The sequence below is a fragment of the Girardinichthys multiradiatus genome, chromosome 20 (assembly GCF_021462225.1).
Source record: "Girardinichthys multiradiatus isolate DD_20200921_A chromosome 20, DD_fGirMul_XY1, whole genome shotgun sequence".
In the NCBI taxonomy this organism is placed as follows: domain Eukaryota; kingdom Metazoa; phylum Chordata; class Actinopteri; order Cyprinodontiformes; family Goodeidae; genus Girardinichthys; species Girardinichthys multiradiatus.
In genome coordinates, this window is record NC_061812.1 from 5178943 (window position 1) to 5204650 (window position 25708).

The 25708-nt window shown below is 42.2% G+C and overlaps 2 protein-coding genes across 3 annotated transcripts in view; both read left to right on the top strand.

Annotated features, from left to right (window-relative positions):
* The window catches only part of podxl2 (podocalyxin-like 2), a 28577-nt gene extending 12545 nt beyond the window's left edge, over window positions 1-16032 (top strand). Inside the window, exons 6-13 of one of the 2 annotated variants that reach the window (XM_047348158.1) lie at window positions 2599-2754; window positions 2842-2984; window positions 3072-3146; window positions 3826-3982; window positions 4179-4240; window positions 5545-5614; window positions 8162-8328; window positions 10564-16032. In XM_047348158.1, the coding sequence (XP_047204114.1) occupies window positions 2599-2754; window positions 2842-2984; window positions 3072-3146; window positions 3826-3982; window positions 4179-4240; window positions 5545-5614; window positions 8162-8328; window positions 10564-10623 (890 nt within the window). In that variant the 3' untranslated portion in view covers window positions 10624-16032. Of the gene's footprint in view, window positions 1-2598; window positions 2755-2841; window positions 2985-3071; window positions 3147-3825; window positions 3983-4178; window positions 4241-5544; window positions 5725-8151; window positions 8329-10563 lie in introns of both variants that reach the window. The other variant, XM_047348157.1, reaches the window with a different exon arrangement.
* Window positions 16033-21208: 5176 nt separating this feature from the next.
* Window positions 21209-25454, top strand: LOC124856278 (bladder cancer associated protein). Its single transcript, XM_047346584.1, has 2 exons — window positions 21209-21365; window positions 24093-25454. The coding sequence occupies exon 2, from the start codon at window positions 24274-24276 to the stop codon at window positions 24535-24537; it is 264 nt and encodes an 87-aa protein (XP_047202540.1). The 5' UTR covers window positions 21209-21365; window positions 24093-24273; the 3' UTR covers window positions 24538-25454.
* The last annotated feature ends 254 nt before the right edge of the window (window positions 25455-25708 follow it).

Genomic DNA, 25708 nt, shown 5'->3' on the forward strand with positions numbered 1-25708 from the left:
TTAATTAGTCCGATGTGGACTTGCTGGTGTTCTTTGGCTCACTGTCCTGCTCCAGAACTTTGTCCATCAGATTAGGGTCACAAACTAATGGCCGGGCATTCTCCATCAGGGTTTTCTGGAGGAAAGGAGAATTCATGGTTCACGTCCAGGTCCTGATGTAGAAAAGCAGCCCCATACCACCACACTACCACCACCGTGTTTGACTGTAGTTATGATATTCTCTTTGCTGTGGTGGTTTTTACACCAATGTAACGAGACCTGGTGTGTGACCTCCTGGATGAGTTGTTGATGAGCTCTTGGAGTAATTTGGGTTGGCTGGCCTGTCCTGGGAAGGTTCTCCACTGTTCCATGTTTTCTCCAATTGTAGATAATGGTTTTCACTGTGGTTCTCTGGAATCCCAGACCCTTAGAAATGTCTTCATAATCCTTTCCAGACTAATTGATGTCAGTGACTTTAGTTTGCACTTGTAGTTGAAAATCTTTATAGTTGGATATGATGTGTGTCTTTGAGACCTTTTAGCCTACTTCATGTTGTCAGACAGTTTCTGTTCCAGTGATTGTTGATCTGAAATATTTCAGTGTAACACAAAACAAAAACAAAAGAAATTTGTAAGACGATTTCTCCTTGTTTGCATTTAAATCAGTGGATTTAAATTGTTTGCATTTAAACCTTTGAAGATAAAACACATTTTTAGACTTTTATATGAATTTCTTTCAGAAAAAAAAGTATTTTGTTGTGCTATAAAGGGGTAATTTACTTATTTCATGATATATTAATTTATTTGATTTAGCTCCTTTTGGCCCTCCATACACCGCAGGGGTCACATGATTCTGAAAATCATCTCAAGACCACCACTTGTTGTCTCACGACTCTTGGGAGTCCCGACCCCCGCTTTGGGAACCTCTAGTAGGTCATGATGTCCTGGTTTTACAGCTGGAACATGTTGGTATTAAAGGTACAGCTATGTCTTGGTTCAAATCGAACCTCAGAGACAGAAGTCTTTTTGCTTATTTCTCTTTTTTGGCCCCTTCCATTTATGGAGCTCCATTGCTCTTTAATTTGTATTTGTTGTATAGGTCTATATTTGGCAGTCACAAAACCTCTCTTCTTTTTTTTTGGTTAGAAACCCGGTGTGCCCACTACTGAGCTGTCTAAATGAAATTAAACCTTATGAATTTTAATGGAAACAAGACATGGACACACTTACTCAATTCAAAGATACTTTATTGATCCCCGAGGGGAAATTACAATTCCAGTACAACCCATCCAAACAGACATCATGACACAAGACAAGGGGGGGATGGGTCACCGAGGCTTTGCTGCCCACTCACAGGCGCTGCCCTTGCTAGATGAGAAAAGAGGCCACATTAGGAAAGTAGAGGGAAAAAAATCATATTTCACACTTTATCCTTAGCAGGATACAGTTTGAGATTGCAAAAAACCTCAGCACAAAGAAGCAACAAGTTTACAAAACAACATCATGCTGGGAACGGTGAAGGTGGTGTGAGGGGGTGCATATATTTATCTTGAGCATGTGTGTGTGTGTGCAAGTAAGTCCATGAAGCACTGTCACAGAGACCATTGTCCTTGATGGTTCGTTGGAATGTTCATCAACCGGCCACAAAGTTCTGAGCAGGTCCACAGATGTCCTCAGGGGAGGGGGCAGAGGGAGCAGAACGTCATGTTTACATAACGTCCAGGAGAAGTTGAAGATAGTCAGCCATCAAGGCCGTGCAGGGGAGCCAGATTCAGAAAGCAATTATTTGGATTATGCTGACTCTTAATTTTCTGTCAGCCTTGAGAGTCTCGCTGGTGCTTCTCAAAGGTGAATCCAAACAGCCAAATTCCTGGTCTTTCGCCAGATCCGAGAAAACAACTTTCTCCAAGATTTATCCCATTTCACCCCTGAGTCCAGGAACTGCAACCTGCCTGCGATCCTGTGTAAGGATCACATCCAGTCTGCGATTCAGCTCACGTAACATCTCAGTCTGAGTTCTGATTGCCCTGAAGATCCTATCACACATGCCAGGCAGGCTCGCCAGTTAGCAGAAGTTGCCAAGGCCACACTGGGCAGCCAGATTTAGAAAAACAATAAATGTTGTGGTTCAGGCAGTTGTGAATTTCCAACTACCTTAAGAGTTTTACTGGTATGTCTCAATTGCGAATCCAAATAGCCAAATTTCTAGTACTTTCCGCAGATCTCGAGCGTACAACTTCTCCAATTTGGAAGATATGCAAAAAGAGGCTCCAAAAAGAAGACAAGACACAGAGCTGAAGCAGGGCAGATATGGGAGGGGTGCGGGAGACAGAGAAAAAGTGTCCTCCTCCACCGAGAGCAGAAAGAAAAACAACTCAGTGACTGTAAGGAACTGTGGTGATGTGGTGGCACAAATATATAAAGTTGTTTGTCATCAGCATAGTAAGACATGTTGTAACAGTCTCTAATCTGAGCTATGGGGGAGCATTGATATTTTGAATAAATGTGACCCAAGAACTGAGCCTTGAGGAGCACCATGTTTTCTTGAAACAAAGCATTCCCACTTTGCCATAGGAAGAGTATCAGCTGCTTGTGTTTTGTCTCTGGTTTGTCGCTGCAGATGAAACAGAGGAGGAAGAAACAGGTCTGTCACAGGCAGGCATAATTACCCAGAATCCCACGGCTCCAGAGGTTGGATTGGCACCCAGCAGAGAACCTCTGCAACCTAGTTTGGAGCAGGAGGAACACTGGGAAGAAGATGAACATGATCTAAAAGGTGAGCATTTATCAATAATAACACCAGCTGTCCAATAAATATTGATGTATACATCTTACAAACTATTTGTTTTCTTTTGATCAAAAGATAAAGGTGAGGAGATGGAGAATGAAAAGATGGAGAAAGAGGGAACAAGTTTCAGAGGAATCATCCCGCTCACCACAGATCCTTCTCCCACAACTGGCTTCACTAAGACAGAGTTTGATCCCAATCAGGAGGATCCGCGGCAGGTTGGTTCAAATTCCCTTCAGACAATGTAACTGGAAGCAGGAAAACCTTAAAAATATCTGTTGTTCTCTCAACTGTAAATGTTTCAGGTAGTTTGTTTAAACTGGAGTGAGCTGGCTGGACGTGGCTATGTGATCCTCAACATGACGAAGAACATGAACTGTGTAAGTACCAAGAATCAAGAATCATCCATGTTTGGCACATTTAATCTAATAGATTCAGCAACCTTTGGCCTCATGAAACCATCGGCGTCTTGATGAAGAAATACAAAAAAAGCATGCATAGGGAAGGCAGGTTTATTTGTAAAGCATCATACTTTACAGGACATCAGAGGAAAGACAAAAATGGAATTACAAAAACCTTTAGGTTTTGCTTAAACAGAGAGCTTATTTTGTCAAGAAACTAAGAGCATCGTATAAAGAAACACATTTTAAAATGCAAATTTTCACCCAAATATAAGTTTAATTTTAAATTTAAACCCAAATCGCCCTGACCCAATATCCAGATTGAATCTCAAATCTCACGCTTTAGTCACTCAGCAGTTAAATCTGCACCAAGTTTTAAAGAAGCTTCATTTTATTTGAAACAAAATCCTCCATGATGTCTTCTTCCAAATATCTGCTGTTTTCAGTCATTCCTGCTGATTTTTCCTCAGTATGACCTGTTTTTGTGAAAATAGATCAAGGGTCTTCAGTGTTGCACCCGTTGCCATGGGAGCAACACAAACCCCAAACCACTAATGCAGTAAACTAAAGTAATGGTTGCCGCGGCAACGTGATGGATTTTAGCAAACATTCGGCTCCAGAAGGAAAATGAAGAAAAATGCGTTTGTTTGTGAGGCAGGAGGAGTTTCGCGTGTGCCAGGGAGTCCAGCTGTTGAAGATCATTGAGCGGGAGTTTGCACGCAGAATGAACAGCCCTGAAGGATCATGGGTACTTTACCTCAGCAAGCCAACGCACCAGCAACACCAGCTGCTGATGAACGTGGCCTCTGGACATGGTATACACACACAAACCTCACAGAAGCTTAGTTCCTAATCTGGATGCTGAGGAACTCATGAAGCTCCAAGCCTAAACTAGGTTTCCAGAGCTTACTGGCCCTTCCAGTTAAATGTCCTGGTGCAGACTCAGAGACACGTTGATGTTGGCCTGTTGGATGGTGTAAACACTGCTGATCATCATGTGCTGTCTTTCAGGAGTCATTGCTACTCAGGAGGTCCTGGACATGTTGGGAGAGATCGGGAAAAACCTCAATAAGGTGCAGAAACATTACTCAAAAAAGCCCTATTAACAAGGGTCAAAGGTTACATTTTAGTGATGCAATGTTTGTATTTTGATTTACCTTTTGCATCCAGAATAGTTCCTTATTTTATGTCTTTTATCTCGAAACAAAAGCCAAATGATCGTTCAAGGTTTCTTGGTTTCCCGTCTAGATTAGATTAGATTAGATTCAACTCCATTGTCGCTGAACACGTCACCATAACAAGGCAATGAATGTAGATTGCATCCATCCAGAAGTGCTTAAGCAGTGATAAAATAACTTCTACTGATATATACAGAGCAGTGCATGAAATTACTTACAGATATGGTTATAGAATGACTAATACTGTAGATATGTACCTTGCAGCCAAACCTTCAGACTTTCTGAAGGTCTTTCAAAGCTCTTTTGGACTCTGGCTGCTTTTCATTTCTTCAAAATCAATTGAAATATTCTGCTGTCAGAATTTAGGAGGTCCAGCTCTGAACTAAATAGAACAGCATTGTAGTGTAAACATGTCGTCTTGGTGTTTTATCTCAAGCTAGATGTTGTTACAGTGCTACAGTTTTCTTATCCCTTGAATTTGTCCCATTTAGTCCCATTAAAAACTTTTATTTTCCTGGGATTTTATGTTATTGACCAACACAACGGAGTTAGAAAATGATGGATGGTTTTCAAAATCTGAGAATGTGACAGCTCCCTTTACTCTGGTACACCTATATTTATAGAAGACTTACAAAAAGAAAGCCACAAACAGTCCCTTTTACTGTTTAACAGAAGCCATCCAAGTGGAAGAAGGTCCTGTAGTCAACCCAGACCACAACTGAACCTTTTAGCCTGCATACAAAACACTGTTCCCAAGAAGAAACATAGCGGTTGCAGCATCATACTGTGGGCATGGTTCCCTTCAGCAGGGACAGGGAAGCTGGTCAGAGTTGATGCCAAAACGGATGGAGCTAAATCCAGAACGAGCCTGGAAGACAACCTGTTAGTGGCACCAGAACACTTAGAATATGTGGCAAGGCTTCACTTTGTGGGGGGTGGGGTCAATACTTAGAATGCCGCACTTTTCAGATTTTTATTTGTAAACAAACTGACTCTTAAAGAAAACTTACATTTATGACAAAATGTTAATGAATGTGAATACTTTTGCAGCAGAATTAAAAACTGACTAAAGCTGCCAGTGATGAACTACTGACATTAGTTCTAAAAAATAATTTTTATTCTGAAGTGTGAAATTGTCAGAAGTAATTTCTGCTGATGCCCGTCAGTTGATATTTGTTTTGTTTCTGAGTTCTCATTAGGTGGGAATCCAGAACTACAGCGCAGCGACCAGTTGTCAGTCTCGGCCCAGTAAGACTCGCAGCGACTACGGTAAACTGTTTGTGGTTCTTGTCATCATCGGCTCTGTCTGCATGGCAATCATCACGTCTGGGTTCATATACATCTGCTGGCAGAGACGACTGCCAGCAGTGAAGAGCATGGTAGGTCAACACGTGTGGAAATGTATGGTCTGAACAGCTCTGATTTACTTTTGTTAACATCCAACCATTTCTGTATTTAAGGCTGCAACACATTCCATAAAATATTGTTTTATTAAAGGTTTCCCACTTTGTGTTCTTATTTCTTCTCCAAACACTCAAAACCCATTTTTCCACTTTAGATAGCAGAACGTGTCCAACAGAACAGGGTCTTGTTGTATTTTTGGTTTCAGGCCCGCAGGCAGGCCAGTCCTTCTTCCTCGGTCGTGTTTTGGAAGCTGTGCACAACATGATTTGTGCCTGAAGAAGATGTGGTGTTGACTGCAGAATATGTTCCTTTAAAATCTCTACTGGACTCTTCTGCATTAATGCAGCCATCAGAGAAGTGAACATGAGCTTTTGCCAAAGGCACGGATATAACCAGGGGTGAAAGTAGTTTTAAATACTTGCTGGTACTTAGGGGCGGAGATGGGGGAGGCACTGGGGGCATATATGCATGCATATATATATATATATATATATATATATATATATATATATATATATATATATATATATATATATATATATATATATAATGTGTGTGTTAATTGTTACTCTCATCTGTGGCCTCTCTGAGCAGAGTCCAAACTCAAACTAATTAAAACGTATCAATATTTTACTTTACTGTAGGCTGTCTGTATAAGGCAGAAATTACAATCACTTGACAATGTAGAATATATCTATATATATATATAGATCTATCTATCTATCTATCTATCTATCTATCTATCTATCTATATATATATATATATATATATACAATTAATAAAAAAATTGACAGTTCGGTTGTTTTCGGGGTTTTTATTTAAAAGTCTGTAGATGGTAAGGGATTTATTGTTCGTCCTGTCCTAATGCAAGCGGCGGTTTTTTATGTTTGTGCACCAACTGTGTAAAATCTCCCAGTCCATTAAATTGAACGCACCGATCTCCATGGCAACCGTTCTGTTTTGGGGATAAGCGCACATGCGCTCTCGCTTAGTGTATGTGAAATCTAAGGTCGTAACGGTGTTTTCGAGCTGTACTGTGTTGTTGTAATTCAGCAAAATAACATGAAACACAAGTAGTTTCTCTCCCTTTGCTTTTAACTGGGGTATTTAGCAGCGAGCAGACAGACATTAAACGTAGCGGTGCTCGTTTTAAACGCCGTTCATTAAAACCTCGAGCTCCGAGGGGAGAGAAGCAAAGCAAGAGTATTGAGGCTCCATCATAGCAGAACAGTTCAGAAACAGTTTGGAATGAGGATAAAATAACTATATTTATAAACAGATTAAGTCGTGTTGTAGACTGTCTGTTGGTAGCGGATCTGATCTTCTTTGTGTGCTCGTTAATTCTTGCAGCCGTAACTGGTTCTGGATGACGGCTTCATAGCAGGCAGCCGTTCTTCTCTCTTCCCGGCACTGCGTACCGGCTCAGAATCTTTTAGTGGTACGCAGTACTGGACCGTACCGGCTCACTTTCACCCCTGGATATAACCCCGTTCCATCAGAGAGCCTGACTACAGAGATGGGCTTCTGATTAGTCTTTGGTCCTCCATTAATGATCTGGAATACTGATCCATCTAACCACAATCCACGCTTCAACTGAGTGAAGGTCCAACTCAGGTGCCTCAGAGAAGGGGGTTCTGACTGTGGTTTTCTGCTCAGTAAAGTTTCTGAATGTTTTCTCAAGTAACCTCTTGTCCTCATGGTTTCATCAGCGATCAAAGGTTCTTGATGGAGCGATGTCTGGCGGAGATCCAGGCTGTCCAGCTTGCTGCCTGAAATGGTTTCATCATATCCTGCAACTGCAGCAGGAGACAAATACAAACTTTCTTCGAGGGACTTTGCTTTTACTGAGCTCAATAATTTTCACTCACATTTAGTGGTGAGCTGGAGATCCTCTGAACCTCTTTGCTCCTCAGAAACTATTTCAGACGTTTGACTGAAGTTGTTGCACCAATGATTGCAATTACCTGTTGACATCTCATATTCAACTAAAATCATTTATTGCTTCATTGCTAGCTCTGAACTGCCCTCTTCCCTTCGGAAAGTGTTGCAGCTTAAAATGCAGGAATGCAAGAGTATTTTTATATACTCAGATGTTATATCTATAATTAGGCTGGTTGGATAAGAGATCTCTTGGATTTGTACCATTTTCAATGAGGTAAAAAGAGCAGAATGCAAATTTCCCAGTTTTTGCACCGCTGACCTGTTACATTTAGTATAATATCTATCTAAAACCAATGTGTAACCTCCCTTGGTTTAGTTGCGTGCCTCAAAAAAATAAGAGCTGACTTATTTGACTTATTTCTGGTGTTTGCTCTGTTTTTAGACCTCCTAGAGATTTCATGATGCATTAAATGTAATAAATGCTCTCGGGTCTCTAAATCTATATCTTGTGCTGGTGCAGTTTCCTGCAGAGGAGCTTCACTCTGTGGAGAATGGTTACCATGACAACCCCACCCTGGATGTGACCAACGACAGCCAGGCTGAGATGCGGGAGAAGAAGCCGAGCACCAACGGGCTCACGGGGGCGGGAGGAGGAGGAGGTGCAGGAGGAGGAGCGGAGGACAGCAGTCGCTGGCAGGTGATTGGATGATGGATTTAGCTGAAGAAAGAGACGAGGAGTAATGGATGTCTGGTGAATGGATGAGGATGAAGTTTACACATGAAGCATGGGTAGCATCAGTATGTAGTGAAGTGAAAGCCTCATAAACGGTGGGTTATTAACTGTGTTAATTTATTGACTACTTATATTTATTAATCAAATATCACATCTGTCTCATTCAATAAAATTGGTTATTTTTATCTAGTTTAGTCTGAGACTTTTTAAAAAAAAGAAAAGGAACAAATACATTTTTTCTAAGAATCACAATATTAACTTTTCAGTTAAAAATTAAATCAGTCATAGAATCAATAGTCAGCCTACTAGTAATCACAAAATGTATGTTTTGATGATTTATTAAGTAAGGAAACAAACATTAAATCTAAGTGCTTAAAGTAAATTCTGTAAAATTGAAAAGTGAGTCCAATGTTCTCCACACATAATCTAGATTTTTATCTTCAAGCACTGTTTTCCACAGACAAAGGTCTTTAAGGTCGAGCAGATTCTGATTCCCCAAAACAGCCATAAATAAACTGATACTTTTAGCCGTGGGTCTTGATGTGTCACCTCCCAGTGAACCGGACCGGGTCCCTCGACCTGTGGTTCTGAACATTCTGTTCTCAGTGGACGGAGAATCTGCACGACGTTTGTCTCTCCATGGAGGCAGTGGCTGTTTTCCTTGTGGAACAGGTGTCAGATGTTTGTATGGCAATTCCTTTGTTTGAAAGTCAGAAATGAAACGAAAGAAATTTAAAAAAACGATTTTGCTGAAAGATTAAATTAAATTCAGTGCATGAAAGCAACACAACCGAATTTTAAACAAATGGATGAACATGTTTTTCGTCTCGACTGGGTGCAGCTTCTTGTTTCTGTGTGGCGGCTGGTCGGTCCATTATTCCCTCTCCGTCTCTCTTCTCCTCTTCACTGCTAGCTCTGCCTCAGCACTCACCAGCACTCAGAGGCTGCAGTAGTTTGCTGTTGTGTTCGGGTCAATGGAGAATGTTGTTCAAAGAGAATTCAAAAAGAGATTTCTGACTCAAAGTGGTATGCTCAAGGTCTGCTGCTTGCACTGAAATATTTTTAGCAGAGGTGAAGCCAAGTTTTAACCTTGCAGGAAAAGATCATTAGCTTACAAGACCTTTGATTCCACATCTGTTCACATGCTTTTAGATTTTACATAATTTTGGCACTTTGCACAGTCCTGGCTACAATATATTATAGACATATGTAAAGCATAAAGCATATATAAAAGATGCTAATGTTTATCTTATTTGCAGATGACACAAATATTTCCTTTTTGTTATTTACAACATAAATTAAAGTGGCGGTTTAATTTAAACAGACATTAAATCTGAATGAAACCAAATTTATGATATTTGGAAAATTAAAAATACCCAATTTTCACCAACATACAGATAACTTGATAAAATAAAAGTTAAATGAGAAAATGAAAACACATTGCATTATAATAGAAGACCATAAAATCTGCTGGAAACCTAAAGTAAATGTGATGTGAAAGCAAAAATAGCGAAACATGTTGTAGTTCTGGGGAAATTAAGACATATACTGGATCACAGATCAACAAGTACTACGGTATCTTGCTTACTGTGGGAAGTCTGGGGTAACACTTTCTCAACAAACCCACAAAATATTTATGTTACAAAAAAGAGCCATCAGGATTGTAAACAATGTGGGAGAGAGAGAAATCATTCTTCATAACAGCAATAAATATGTTCAGGCCAGGAAACAGTTTACTTCCAGACAATATCCAGCTGATGTTTATTGTAACCCCTGTAGATGTGTAAAATAGTACCAAAATGTAAATATAGGTTTAAAAAAACTATATTACAAAAGGCATTTTGGGGTGATAAATGGCAGAGGAGGGGTTGTAGTTTTGCTTCTTGCACTTCTCTGTTCAAACTCTGGTTCTCATTATTAAAAATCTTCACTGTGTAATATTGAAATTGGAAATTTGGGATGGCAGTGTTTATGATTTATTTGGGTTGTAAATGATTAGGTAAAATGTATAATCAAAAGAGCAGTAGGGAGTAATAGGTTTTTACTTCTACCTAATCTGTTCTGCATGATCTGTTTGCTTTGTTTTTTCTTTTAACTTATTTTCGAAAGAAACCAATAAATTATTAAACTAAATTGTGACATTTTTACAACTGTGCGGAAATAACATGTTTAATGTCTGTTTTCATCTTTATTTTTCAGGCGTTCGTCAACCAGGCAGTGACTGAGGATGATGAAGAGGAGCAGGACACACATCTCTGATTGAGGAAGAGGAGATTTGTTTAATTGAATGATAAGTGGAGTCTAGAAGAAAGATCACTGTGATGACAAAGGGGAAGGAAAATGAAGAGTGGAGAAGAGTAGCAGTGACTGAAAATATGAGGGGCTTAACTGGAGGAGTCACTGAGGTCAACATCAATATTAAACATTAAACATTAAAGCTGCATCGAGCATTGAGAATTTATCCGAATCACATCAAAGCTCTTCTGTTTAGTGTGCCTTAAGCTTTCAGCTTGTAGGACTGAGGCTGCACGAGACTAATTCACAGTTAGCTACAAATCATCTCTCTGCACCTGCAAGCTTTCGGGCAGCTTCAACAGCTCATGTTTCTGCAGCAGAATGTAACTGAATGGATTGTTTGGTTTGCATTTTACATTTTTAGCATGATCTTACCAAAAAAGTTATTGCAGTTAAAAAAACCAAACAGCCTCTAAAGTTGTCACAATGGTGCACAAAGACAGTGGATACAGAGAGTGTACACATCCCTGTTTAAATGCCGAGTTGTTGCAAATCATATTTAAATCTTTTTCCAGCTTTAACGTGACATACTAAAAAGCATGCGGGCCCTTAAACTAATACTTTGTAGAATCCTCTTTCCAATATTTAGTGTTTTTGTGTTCATACCTGCCATGATTACATGCAGATTAGCCAGAAATAGGATTTAGCCATTCTACAAGGATTTTTGATTTGTTTACTTTCAGCAATTAGCTAAAGCCAGAGTTTGCAGAGAGGTCACAACATAACTAAAGGTTCTTGTGGTTCAGGAGAAGGACACTCTAATAATAATAATATAATAATCCCACAGTATTACACACAATGTCACAATGACGACAGCCATCAGTAACTGGGGGAACTCTGGGACGCCAGTGACATTACTAAAACTAGACTTTTTGATTAAAAATCTAGGCAATTACTGGTCAGGGGGGCTGAAAGAACTGTGCAGTTTATATCAGACATTTTCTAGCACGTAGTCTACTGGATCTGTTCTCCCTATGTCAACAGTCTCCTGTTTTTACCATATGTCCTGATTCATCTCCTGGTCCACTCCGCTGTTTAAAGTCTGTGAGAACTGCAGGATCCATTAGGACTCTCTGCAGACCTCCGTGTGCAGCACAGATTTTTGTGGCTGTGTGCGCTCGGCAGGGACAATAACACTCCCAGCCAGAGGGGGGCACCAACACACAGAAGGTAAAAGGAGACAACGGGTCAGATCACGAGCAAAAGAGGAAAATTAGCAGTGTTTTTTTCTTCTCCTCCTCTGAGTAGACGTATAAACCAGAATATTATTGCCCCATAAGAAGGTGGTATATGTTGTGTTTGATAAAACTAAACTTGGACTTTTGTGCCACAGTTCCAAAAGTTAGGTTTGTCACAAAAACATACATGTCAGTTTGGACCCAAAACCTTCCAGTGTCTGCTAGATAGTTGATTCTTTACAGTCACTACAAGTCCAACCACAATCACCAACAGAATGATTTCGCCAGAAGAAAGTCAGTCTTAGAACAGTCGAGTAAGAGTCCAGATTTAGGTTTCACCAAAGTTCTGTGGGTAACATCGCAACCTGGCAGATCTGGTGCACGGTTGCAATACAGAGTGGACAGATATTGCCAAGTCAAGCTGAGTTTTCTGTTGAATTGTACATGATATACAGTATGTCACAATAAAGGGGTAAGAGATTTTTAATTGATGCATCATGTCTCACTGTTGCATCTTAAAATTCTGCCATTTTAACAGGTGAGTGGACACTTTTAGATCCACTGTGAGGTTTAATAATGCAACTCTTTAAAAAAAACTACCGTATGCTCTTTTATTACAGTAATTTTAATAACGATTTGAATGTGACACGGTTGGGAGAATAGTCGCTGTTAACCAAGCATCGCTCACACCAGCAAGAATGTCTCTAAACGTCCGACAACAGTGACTTCTCCATAGTTCCGAAGAGCAGGTTTCACCTCTGTCAACTGAAAGAAATGTTTGGCACTTTATTGATTCATTTTGAAAGAACGACCTCTGAGACGCTGCATCATGCTTAACGTACCACACAGAAACTGGATTATGATATGTTTGCTTTTAGTAGGGTTTTTAACTGCTGAGGATGTTTACTGTTCGCTCTGTAACACGTCACATGAAGCTTTACCTGTGCTCTGTTAGCCTGATGTGCTTTTATAAATAGTGCTGGAATGGTCGCTTTAGTTTGCTCCTGACTTACTGTTGAGGCTGTGACACATCGCCAACATTCTTGTCCAAAAGCATGAATACATATATATACACTCACATATATATGTATATATATGCCGTAGCTGTAATGTCTAGGTTGAGCCATCAAACCCTAGTTCCTGTTGAGTCTTTGGTTTGTATTGATTAAACTCAGAGCCTGGGACGCGCTGCAGTCATTTTCACGTCATGCCATAACAGGCTTCAGTCAGAAATGTAATAATTGACTTTTTAAGGTGCAGTTGTGCCCTCCTTATTACAAGTGAGTCACTGTAGTCGTATTCTGGGCTTAGCTGATAATGTCCTCAGTCAGAAGACTGTACTTTATACCAGCTGCAAGCAGTGGGCAACTGCTCTGGTGGCCAAAATCAAACAAACATCAATCTTTAAGACACAGAAACATTGTCCCCGAAGATCCTTTTCCTAAATAAGGACTGCTGCACATTGGATGTGTTGTGTTAAGGTGTGCCGAGACAGAACAGATCAAAGTGTTTCAGCTGTGGGTAGTTTTTTTTTTTTTTAACCTGGTTAAGTAGAACAGTTGCAGGTTGCTGTTCTGTGGTGTACCGGAGGACAGCCAGATAGTGCCATTGTTGGTTATTATGGGTAAAATGTATAGATACATATTTTTCTAATGCAGCCATTGGGTTTTGCCTTTGAAGGGTTTATTCACTTTGTTGAAATGTCATTTCTAGAGCACTAATATGAGTCAGGATTTCTAAGATGAGTTTTGCACAAAAAACACAGAATTCTGTATCAGTTGTCACCACATGGAGTTGTATTTGAAAGGGGTCCTGATTAGTATTCTTCCAAACTTGAAGGTCTTTTAAAATCTTACTTTCAACTTTGGCTGCTTTTTCAATCCATTAACAGTCCTGTGCCTGAATATCTGAAGATCTAAATATGAAGAAACTGAGTGCATTTTGAAAAACATTAAGTCCTTTCAGGTTTTTGAAGATTGTGTGTTTTATTAGGATGAAAGGTATACAATTTAACGTGCTACTGCGTACGGAAGAAGTAATTTATTTTTGCTTTGATGTTTCTATCATGTTTTCCCTTTGTATACTCAGTGACCATCTGGGGCTGAAGGTTCAATGCTCTATACACAGACCATGAGTGGCCCCAAGTGGTCAAATAAATTAATTAGCTGCATATTTTAGAAAATAAGTCCAACTTCACTACAGAGTCAGTCCCTTCAAGCATTCGGCATGCTGAGGTGAGTACAAACCGGGCATCTGCATAGCTTAGCAAGAGATTAAGTGACTTTATTATGAGGTTATTACTGCAACAATTGCGTAACATTTATATCAGTTTTGTATCAGTGGTGCATATGTGGAGTAAATATGGTTCCCACAGAATCCATGGCAACCTGACTTGGCTGGAGATCGCAATGCTCACATAATCAAATTCAGAAAGGCAAAGCTGAAATGTTATTGGCTTAAAGCTAAGCATCTCCGCACACATTGCAAGGCAGTTATTGGAATAGTATGTTGGGGTATAAAGCCTCTTAACTCTGATCCGTAATAGACAACTTGGTAAAGAGGTGGGGCTCTGTGTTAGCAACACCCTGCCACTCATTTCTTTTACCAAAGATGGATTTTTCATACTCCTTAAAGACATGACCTGCTGGAGATAGAGTTAAGACCCCAAACTATTCATACCTCTGGCACATTTAGGTTTAAAGTAACCTTTTAATTTCACCAACATGTTTCTTTTGACTGGCAGTAATATTACCATTTTGGAGCAGCCCAACCAGAGTCTCAGCTGTCAAATCTGAAAGAGTCTCTGGAGGAAACTAAAGATTAGTGTGATGGCAAGGAGGCCCTTAAACAGCAAAGACATGGAGGTCATCCCCAAAGAGAAATTATCAAAATACCAGTGGAAACATGAAAAAGGCTGCTCGGCAATTATAAAGAAGGTTTGATTGTTGTAATGACAATAACGAATTTTTCAATTGATTATTAAAAATGGTATAAATAATATTTACAATATTTTTTTCTGAATTGCTACTCAATTACTTACCTCATTGGATTGCATGTTGAGAGATGCCTGTCTTAGCTTTCAAGCTGAAAATAATGTAAAATCTAATTCTACCAGGGGTATGAATAACTGTGGACCCATCTTGTTTGGTGTCTTCCACTCTTTTGAGCACATGGTGTCATGCTCAGGTACAATAATGGAACTGAAACTTGGTGAAGAGCAGCCAAAATCCAAAAATAAATATTCAGGCCTTCAGAAAGCCTGAAGAAAACTTGATCAGGATCATTTTGAAATACATTAAGAAAGTCCGGCTGTTTGGAAAGAAAATAAAAAGAAATGAGTGGGGCTTTAAAACATTTTTATAGTTTTTTATCTTGCTTTCATAAATCATTTCAGTTACTTTGGTCACATTAAGTCACAAAGTGAGGCTCAAGTCATTGAGGATAACACAGACCCTTTATTAAACTGACATGGCCTTAAATCTCATAGTGCTAATCATATTGTTATTTCGGCCCTTTGTCTTCATATATTCTACTGTAAGCTGGTTGCATATGGTCAGAGAAGAATTAGTATTAGTAAGGCATTAATGGAATAAGAGCAAGTTTGAACCTATTTATACAACTGCCTGCAGTGTAGATCGGCCATGTTTAGAGCACCAAGCTCAGCTCATCAGTCATGCTAATTACCAGTAAGGGAGAACAAAGGAGCATGCAGCTTTCAGCACGGCAGCAAACGCCAAATAACAAATTAAACAGCTGGTGTTGCTTTTTTTCTGTTTAAAGCTGTTTGTATAAAATCTGTTTTCTACTAGTTTGATCCTGATTGGTTTAATTTGGATTTTCACATATATTTGCAGTTTATAGGGTTGCAGGTATTTGGGCATTCAATTGTAGCAAAAATAAACCAACTCAATGTAATGTTGATGTCAGATTATCTTTTTATGTATCTGTTATTTTGTTTAGTTGATTAATTATTAATCTGTGTTTTATTATGCTTTTTGATTGCCAATCATTCTCCTGTTCATCGCCAGTATAACTGTAAAAATACATTTAGAGAAAAATGAATGGTGGTGTTTTCTCTCTCTCTCTGAAATTTCTAACATATATATTATTTTGGTTTTGTTATTGTCTGTTTAGTACATAATACAACCTGAACAATAAAACATTAAAATAAAATCTTTTCTGATACCAGATCAAACTACATTTCATCTCCAGTTTTTTCAGTTTTGCAGATTCCAAAGCTTTAAAATCAGGAGTTAGAAACAGTACGTTTTTTATTTTATTGGGATTTTAAGTGGCAGACCAACTCAAAGTAGGGATAACTGGGAGGCGGAAGGAAGATATTTTATGGTTTTGAACATTTTATTCACAAATTACTACCTAAAAAGTGTTGCATGCATTTATATTCAGCCCCTCTGAGTCAGTACTTTGTAGAACCACCTTATGCTGCAGCTATAGCTGCAGTACATACTGGTACTCTTTCGATTGTATCTACCATGTTTGCACATCTACAGATTGAGATTTTGTCCAGTTTTTCTTTGCAAAATATCACATCCTTACCAGATCACATGGAGAAGTTATCTGATCCTTATTTTTGAGGTTCTGCCACATATTCTCATTTGGATTTAGGTCTGGGCTTTGACCGGGCCATTCTAGAATCCTCCTGTTGAAAGTAGAACCTCTTTTGCAGGCAGGTTGCGGAAAGAGTTGCGGTTCCTGGACTCCTGGGGTGAAATGGGATAAATCTTGGAGAAGGTTGTTTGCTCGTATCTGCCGGAAAAGACCAGGAATTTGGCTGTTTGGATTCACCTTTGAGAAGCACCAGCGAGACTCTCAAGGCTGACAGAAAATTAAGAGTCAGCCTAACCCAAATAATTGTTGTTTTTTGGAATCTGGCTCCTCTGCACGGCCTTGATGGCTGGCTATCTTCAACTTCTCCTGGAAGTTATGTAAACATGACGCTCTGCTCCCTCTGCCCCCTCCCTTCCCTGAGGACATTTGTGGACCTGCTCAGAACTTTGTGGCTTGTTGATGAACCTTCCAATGAACCATCAAGGACAATGGCCTCTGTGACAGTGCTTTACGGACTTACTTTGCACACACACACATGCACACACTCACATGCTCAAGATAAACATATGCACACCTTCACACCGCCTTCACCGGATCCCCTGCATGATGTTGTTTCATCTATATGTTGCTTCTTTGTGCTGAGGTGTTTTTTTTTTTGCAATCTCAAACTGTATCCTGCTAAGGATAAAGTGTGAAATATGATTTTTTTCCCTCCAACAAGTTTTCTTCCAGCATTGTCCTCCATCCATCTTCACACCAAATCTGACCAGCCTCCCATGTCCCTGCTAAAAACACATGATGCTGCCACCACTGTAGAAACTGTTGGATCCTTCAAATTAGGGCAGTCTCCTGCAACTTCTCAGTAAAGGCAGAAGCTTTTTTAAATTTCTTAGCTATTTACTTTGTTTAAAAATGGCCCTTTATCAATTCTTTCATTAAATGGAAAATCCAAATTTTAATCAACATGTTGAAATGTTTCTCTTTGTGGCAATAAATCACTTTGAGTTGCCTTGTGATATATAAACAAACTTGCCTATCTTTTGTTTTCCAAAAGATAGATTCTAATGTAATGTTCGTTCGTTCGTCGTCTTCCGCTTATCCAGGACCGGGTCGCGGGGGCAGCAGACTCAGCAGAGACGCCCAGACGTCCCTCTCTCCAGACACCTCCTCCAGCTCCTCCAGGGGGAGCCCAAGGCGTTCCCAGGCCAGCCGAGAGACATAGTCCCTCCAGCGTGTCCTGGGCCGTCCCCTGGGCCTCCTCCCGGTGGGACGTGCCTGGAACACCTCCCGAGGAAGGCGTCCAGGAGGCATCCGGTATAGATGCCCGAGCCACCTCAACTGGCTCCTCTCGATGTGGAGGAGCAGCGGCTCTACTCCGAGCTCCTCCCGGATGGCCGAGCTCCTCACCCTATCTCTAAGGGAGTGCCCGGCCACCCTACGGAGGAAGCTCATTTCAGCCGCTTGTATCCGTGATCTCGTTCTTTCGGTCATGACCCAAAGTTCATGGCCATAGGTGAGGGTAGGAACGTAGACCGACCAGTAAATTGAGAGCTTTGCTTTTCGGCTCAGCTCTCTCTTCACCACAATGGACCAGCACAGCGCCCCCATTACTGTGGCAGCCGCACCGATCCGTCTGTCAATCTCCCGCTCCATTCTTCCCTCACTCGTTAACAAGACCCCGAGATACTTAAACTCCTCCACTTGAGGCAGGAGCTCCCCTCCAACCTGAAGAGGACAAGCCACTCTTTTCCGGTCGAGTACCATGGCCTCGGACTTGGAGGAGCTGATCCTCATCCCAGCCGCTTCACACTCGGCTGCAAACCGCCACAGCGCATGCTGTAGGTCTTGGCTAGAGGGGGCCAGCTGGACCACGTCATCCGCAAAAAGAAGAGATGAAATCCACTGGTCCCCAAACCAGACCCCCTCCGGCCCTTGGCTGTGTCTAGAAATCCTGTCCATAAAAGTTATGAACAGGACCGGCGACAAAGGGCAGCCCTGCCGGAGTCCAACATGCACTGGGAACAGGTCCGACTTAGTGCCGGCAATGTGGACCAAACTCTTGCTCCGCTCGTACAGGGACCGGATGGCCCCTAATAAAGGGCCCCCGATTCCATACTCCTGGAGCACCCCCCACAGGGCATCACGAGGGACACAGTCGAATGCCTTCTCCAGGTCCACAAAACACATGTGAACCGGTTGGGCAAACTCCCATGAACCCTCGAGCACCCTGTAGAGGGTATAGAGCTGGTCCAGTGTTCCACGGCTGGGACGAAAACCACACTGTTCCTCCTGAAGCCGAGGTTCGACTATCGGTCGGACTCTCCTCTCCAATACCCTGGCGTAGGCCTTACCAGGGAGGCTGAGGAGTGTGATCCCCCTGTAGTTGGAACACACCCTCCGGTCCCCCTTCTTATAAAGGGGGACCACCACCCCAGTCTGCCAGTCCAGAGGCACTGTCCCCGACCGCCACGCAATGTTGAAGAGGCGTGTCAACCATGACAGCCCTACAACATCCAGACACTTGAGGTACTCAGGGCGGATCTCATCCACCCCCGAAGCCTTGCCACCGCGGAGCTTTTTAACCACCTCGGTGACTTCAGCCAGGGTGATGAAAGAGTCCAACTCCGAGTCCCCAGCCTCTGTTTCCACCACGGAATGCGTGATGACAGGATTGAGGAGATCCTCGAAGTACTCCTTCCACCGCCCGATAATGTCCTCAGTCGAGGTCAGCAGTCTCCTGCCCCCACTATAAACAGTGTTGGCAAAGCACTGCTTCCCCCTCCTGAGGCGCCGGACGGTTTGCCAGAATCGCTTCGAGGCCAACCGGTAGTCCTTATCCATGGCATCACCGAACTCTTCCCAGGCCCGAGTTTTTGCCTCTGCCACAGCCCGGGCCGCAGCACGCTTGGCCTCACGGTACCCGTCAGCCGCCTCAGGAGTCCCACAAGCCAACCACAGCCGACAGGACTCCTTCTTCAGCTTAACAGCATCCCTTACTGCCGGTGTCCACCACCGGGTTCTGGGATTGCCGCCACGACAGGTACCGCAGACCTTACGGCCGCAGCTATGGGCAGCAGCATCGACAATAGATGCAGAGAACATGGTCCACTTGGACTCTATGTCTCCAACATCCCCCGGGATCTGGTCGAAGCTCTCCCGGAGGTGGGAGTTGAATACATCCCTGGCCGAGGGCTCCGCCAGGCGTTCCCAGCAGACCCTCACTATGCGCTTGGGCCTGCCAAGTCTGTCTGGCTTTCTCCTCCTCCAGCAGATCCAACTCATCACCAGGTGGTGATCAGTGGACAGCTCAGCCCCTCTCTTCACCTGAGTGTCCAAAACATGCGGCCGAAGGTCTGATGATACGACAACAAAGTCGATCATCGACCTCCTGCCTAGGGTGTCTTGGTGCCAAGTGCACTGATGGACACCCTTATGTTTGAACATGGTGTTCGTTATGGACAATCCGTGACTAGCACAGAAGTCCAATAACAAAACACCACTCGGATTCAGATCGGGGAGGCCATTCCTCCCGATCACGCCTCTCCAGGTGTCACTGTCGTTCCCCACGTGGGCGTTGAAGTCCCCCAGCAGAATAATGGAGTCCCCGGGAGGGGCACTATCCAGCACCCCCGACAGGGACGCCAAGAAGGCAGGGTACTCTGCACTACCACTCGGCCCGTAGGCTGAAATGATAGTCAGAGACCTCTCCCCAGCCCGAAGGCGCAGGGATACAACCCTCTCATCCACTGGGGTAAACCCCAACACGAGACGGCTGAGCTGGGGGGCAACAAGCAAACCCACACCAGCCCACCGCCTCTCCCCGTGGGCCACTCCAGAGTAGAAGAGAGTCCAACCCCTCTCAAGGAGATGGGTTCCAGAGCCCACGCTGTGCGTGGAGGCGAGCCCGATTATTTCTAGTCGATATCTCTCGACCTCCCGCACAAGCTCAAGCTCCTTCCCCCCCAGCGAGGTGACATTCCACATCCCTAGAGCCACCCTAAGCATCCGGGGATCGGGCTGCTGAGGTCTCCACCTTCGTCCGCCACCCAATCCTCTTTGCACCGGTCCCTCACGGTTCCCCCTGCAGGTGGTGGGCCCACTGGGGGATGGCCTCGCGTCTCTCGTTCGGGCTTGGCCCGGCCGGGTCCCGCGAGGAGCAACCCGGCCACCAGGCGCTCTCCGACGAGTCCCGACCCCAGGCCTGGCTCCAGGGTGGGACCCCGGCTCCGCCGTACCGGGCGACGTCACGTGCCTCAATATTTTGTTCTTCATGTAATTTGTTCTTCTAATGTAATGTGGGTCTGCTGTTAAAGATCTGTGCTACAAGTTCTGTAAAATATAAAGGCATCCAACTAGTAAATGTAATCAATGATGCAAACCAGAAGCAGTATAATAAAACAGCCGAGGAAACCATACAAGGTTAGTTTAGTTCTTATTGACTTCCAAAGAGAAATCAATTTAGGGAAAGAAGCTTGTTTTTTTCGGTTTCTTTTCAGTGAATTTTCTTCGTTTGTTTCATCTCCTGTTGTTATTACACTCCAAACCATTAGGTTGCGGCACTGCGCTTTTTAATTGCTTTACCGGATTGGGACGTAAAGCAAGAGGATAAATACGTTTAAATATCCAGAAGAAAGCGACTAAATATCTAATTCACACAGAATTATACACCTTGTTAATTTCTGCTTATTTTAAACATTTTTAAAACATACTGGCTTAACCAGGATAATATACTGTAATTCTTCGCCAAGCGCTTGTTTCACAGTAGGTGGCGGTAAATGCACATTTAAGTTGGTTTGTCAACAGCCAATTATTAACAGAAGAAGAAAAAATCCGACGACGAGAAAGAAGAGCTAAAGCCGTCGGCAGCTAGTTAGCCGTTTCTACATACGCAGTCTAGCAGCTGCCAGAGTTAAATGCTGCATGTTTCCATTTGCTGAGAATGAACCCTACAGATTTCAGGTGCGTTCATATTTTTTCTAATTGTTACAGTGTTACATGGACTCGTTTTTAAAAGACATTTTCTCGTGTGTTTGTTCGTGAAACTATTTATGGAGCTAAGTTAGCTTGTTGTTAGCTTCCCTTTATGCTATTGCTTGGGGTTTTATTCCAAACTTTAAAGGCCCCGGATTGTGGTTAAACCCCCATTCAACAGTAACCAAACACTCTTCAGATCCCCGTGGCTCTCTGAACATTTTTCAGGCATTTAAACGTGTAGTTTGATAGCTAACGTTAGCGCTAACTCTAGCTTCTTGCTGAAGGTGATATCAATCAGTAATGAGTCCACAAATTCACCTGATCAGAAACTGAACCTTAGACTCGGATATTATCCGTTATGGCGCAGTTTATATAGACTGGTTCTTCCGTTCAGACAGACGAGGAGGATTGCTGTAAAAACAATTATTAGCTTGTCTAAAACTGTTTTTCAGTCCTGGTCCTCAGGGCACACTGGCCTGCATGTTTTAGATGTGATCCTGCTTCCGCACACCTGATTTCAGGTGATGGCTGATTAAACAGGCTACTGCTGAACCGCAATCATCTGAATCAGGTGTGTTAAAGCAGAGAAACATCTGAAACATGCCGGCAGCATGTCTTCAGGATCAGGGTTCGGAAAAACGCTGATCGAAACCTTTTGAAGAGGTAAATAAGAAGTGTAACTGTAGTTTCTCATCACAGCTGCCACAAACCGAGTTTCTTTAACCCAACTGGCTGGTTAGTGAAGCCAGGCCGGGATTGGACCCAACCAACAGACGGGATTTTATGATGTCTGGTCATGTGGCAGAGTCAGGGAAGAGCTTACAGCTGCTTCTGACAGAAATAAACCTATCTTTGTCCTCCTGCCAGCCGAGTCCTGTTGAAAACAGGCTGAAACGAGCATTTTAACAGCCAGTACTAATCACACTGAAGTAGTTAAACTAAACCAGATTAAGGAAGTTTAGACGGGTTGAAATGGCAGCAGCAGAATGGCTGTTGCGCGTCACCACAGTCTGAATCAAGTCAAAACGTCCCGTTTGGTATACAAGTTTTTGACTTTTGGCTCACATTTTGATATAACACACACTTTAAAAGGCACCAATTTGAATTTACTCTAATATCAACAATTAATATAAAGAATGAAAGTTTTTGAGCATTAAGTCAGAATTTTGAGATGATTATCTGGTAGGGAGGGGCCATATAGATTTACTACTTATATTTAGTGCTACTCATCGCAATGAGGCTAAAAATTATTTAGAATTTTTTTATTTTTTTTCTGGTTTTAAATCGGTCCCTAATTATTGTCAGAACCTTGAAAAACGTTCTATAAAACCTATTATCAAAAACATATCTACAATGATACATAACTGCATTTACTTATTTTAAAAGGGCAGATGCAGCATTTTATGGAAAGCCATTTAAGTCCAAATTAAATACTGTTATTGATAAATTATTAATAAATATTCCATGAAATAAAACAATCCGTGGGGCGGTGCTGGGACAGCATGGCCGAAGCTTAATTCATGGCTGTGGCCGGCAGAAGACAGCTCCCTCTTGGCTCCCCCCCCCCCCCCCCCCCCCCCACCGACTCCCTCCCTAATTTTGAATTAAACGGCTTTCCATACAAATTGGTGTAGAAAGTAGTACAAATTTGCAATTCTGTTTTTGGGGGTTTGCAAACAGGTTAAGATGACACGGTTACAATTTATGACGTTTCTCTATTAATTGAATAAATAAAATATTTTAATGTATCAAGTTAAAATTCTGAAATGTATCAACATCAAGTCGTACAAGTTCAGTATTTATGAAACGATACTTTTTGACATTAGGCTGTCGGGAAGCTGGCCGCCTGGTTACTGCGGAGGAAGAGAGAACTGAAAGTAGAAGCTGAGCAGCCAAGCTTTGAGGATGTTTGCATGTATAAAACGTAAAAACATGACTGGTATTAAAAAGGGTGTGGATATATTTAGCCACAGCTGCTGTATTGTGTGGTAGAAAACTGATGACAGGCTTAGAGTTGATCACCAGCTATAGTTTTACACCGATCTGCACAAAAGGTCCAATGAGATCATTCCAGCTGGACGTCTGCTGCTCTGCTTACCTTATGACACATTTAAATATATAGATATGTCATTCCCTCAGTGATTAACTCACATTACATTAGGAATATCAGAGAACAAAAGTTGCACGATCATCTTACTGGTTATATACCAGAAGGAGGTTTTGATGTAACTTATAAATGTGAATGAAATGAGAATCCAGCCAACTCCAGATGTTTTTATTATTGATGCCTTCATTAGTTTAGGGAATAATGTATGAGTTCGCTGGTGTGGATTCTGAGTCTTCCAGGACATGAGTCTCACGTTTCTAGTAGAAGCAAACTGGATGAGGTGAACATCCTCCAAGACCCAGTTGCTTTCTACTGGAACACTCAGAATTTAGTTTTTAATCAGTTTATATTACATGTCGACGTTGACGGGTGACTCAGGGATACAGACTCAGTTTCTTTGTATATGTAGAGAATTTAGTCTTAATCTTAACACGTTTAGTTCTGGACAGTATCCTGTTGACATTTTAAATGACCTCAGAGGCTGGTTTGTTCCTGCTCCTGAAACTGGATCAGACTTTTAATGGAATATTTACCGATAATGACTGGAAATGTGTGGAATGTTAAACTGTTTTGGACTAATTTTAGAATGAATTTCCTTCTGCCAGGGATGACCTGAATACAGAAACCTCCAGCTGCTTTGACCTCTTCCTGCATCATCCCAGTTCTGTTGGATAAATCAGCCTCTTCCATCATCTTGACTTCTACTTGGACCTGTTTTTCCTCCTTGAAAGACTTCAGTGAACTCAACAGCCACCTAGAAAACCTCTTCCTGAACCTAAGGTGACAATGTATTGCCTGCAGTGGCTGCTCCCTGTGCTGCTCATCCCCAAACCGCTGAACCCAGCTCTCTGGTTCAACCACTCCATGTTCATGGGCTTCTACCTGCTCAGCTTCCTGCTGGAGAGGAAACCCTGCACCATCTGTGCCTTGGTTTTCCTGGCTGCCCTGTTCCTCATCTGCTACAGCTGCTGGGGCAACTGCTTCCTCTACCACTGCCAGGATGCTGCACTGCCGGACGCTGCCCACGACCCAGCCATTGTTGGGACCTAGGAGGAAGAGGAGGAGATATAATGGAGAGGAGGAAGTGGCGTAACAAGGGATTGGTGGGGACTTACTGTAAAATGATACTGCCATGCTGTAAGGAGGAGGCGGCACACATGGTCCTCAGCCAAAGACTGCAGGAGGCTGTTGGGAAGAATTCAACAAGCTGGAAACCTCCTGGAGAAATATCACGAGCAGATAAGCAACCACACTTGAATCAATGGGAACTGGCAACTTTTGAATTAAAAGTAGATACTTCACAGTAGAAACTGAGCTTCAGTCTTTTTAGAATGGAAACATTTTGTTCTTCAGAATGAGCAAACTGTGAGAAAACCGCAGTCAGCAATATTCCTCCTCATGTCCAAACTCTGCACACCGACTCCGGACAATCAGAGTGAAATAATTTTCTCTCAGATAAAACGCTGAGCTTCCTCCCGTTCCCTCAGTGCTTCACCTCTCTGCCATGTTTGTGATACAAACTTTATTCCCTTTTTTTAAGCTGATTTTTCTCATGCATGATTTGCTGTTTTTGTTTTTCAAAGCTGTCGATTCACCCAGATTTGAATGAATTTGAACAAAATGCTGAAACTTTCCAAAGGGTACAGGAACCTGCGTGAGGGTTGAATGAAACTGTGTAAAATGTTTTGTTTTTTGTTCATTCTGAAGTTGAAAACTGGTGACTAAAGGACACGGGTCAGCAATTTTACCAACCGTAAGCAATACAGGAAGCTGGCTTCGGATGTTCACCTGCAGGATGTCTAAAGAGCATTTCTGTTTCCTCATGTTTCACCGCTCCAAGTGTTAATGTGTAGCTGTCTGGCTTGTTCTGTGTGAGGAATGTGTGCAGCCTGTTGCAGTGCTGAATGTGCTGACTGCGACAAGATTACTATGGTTTTAATTTAAATAAAGTCTTTCCTCAGTTTGAATGTGGTTTACGTTTTTCTGTCGCAGTAAAAGCAGATGTTCACATACACTTTATAGAAAGATGCAACATTTCCTTCTGACCTTAAATCAAACTAAATGTTTCCCGTTTCAGGTCAGATTGACCAAGACAACTTGGGAAATCCCAGATGATGTCATGACCTTTTGTTTCTGAAAGCTTCGTTAGAGTTACAGGCTCACCTGTGGATGTAGCTTAAGGTGACACCTCAAATAACCGGACCTCAAGTCTGGTTCATCC

Coding starts and splice junctions, on each gene's coding strand:
- LOC124856278 (XM_047346584.1), top strand. CDS start 24,274: ATGTATTGCCTGCAGTGGCTGCTCCCTGTGCTGCTCATCCCCAAACCG.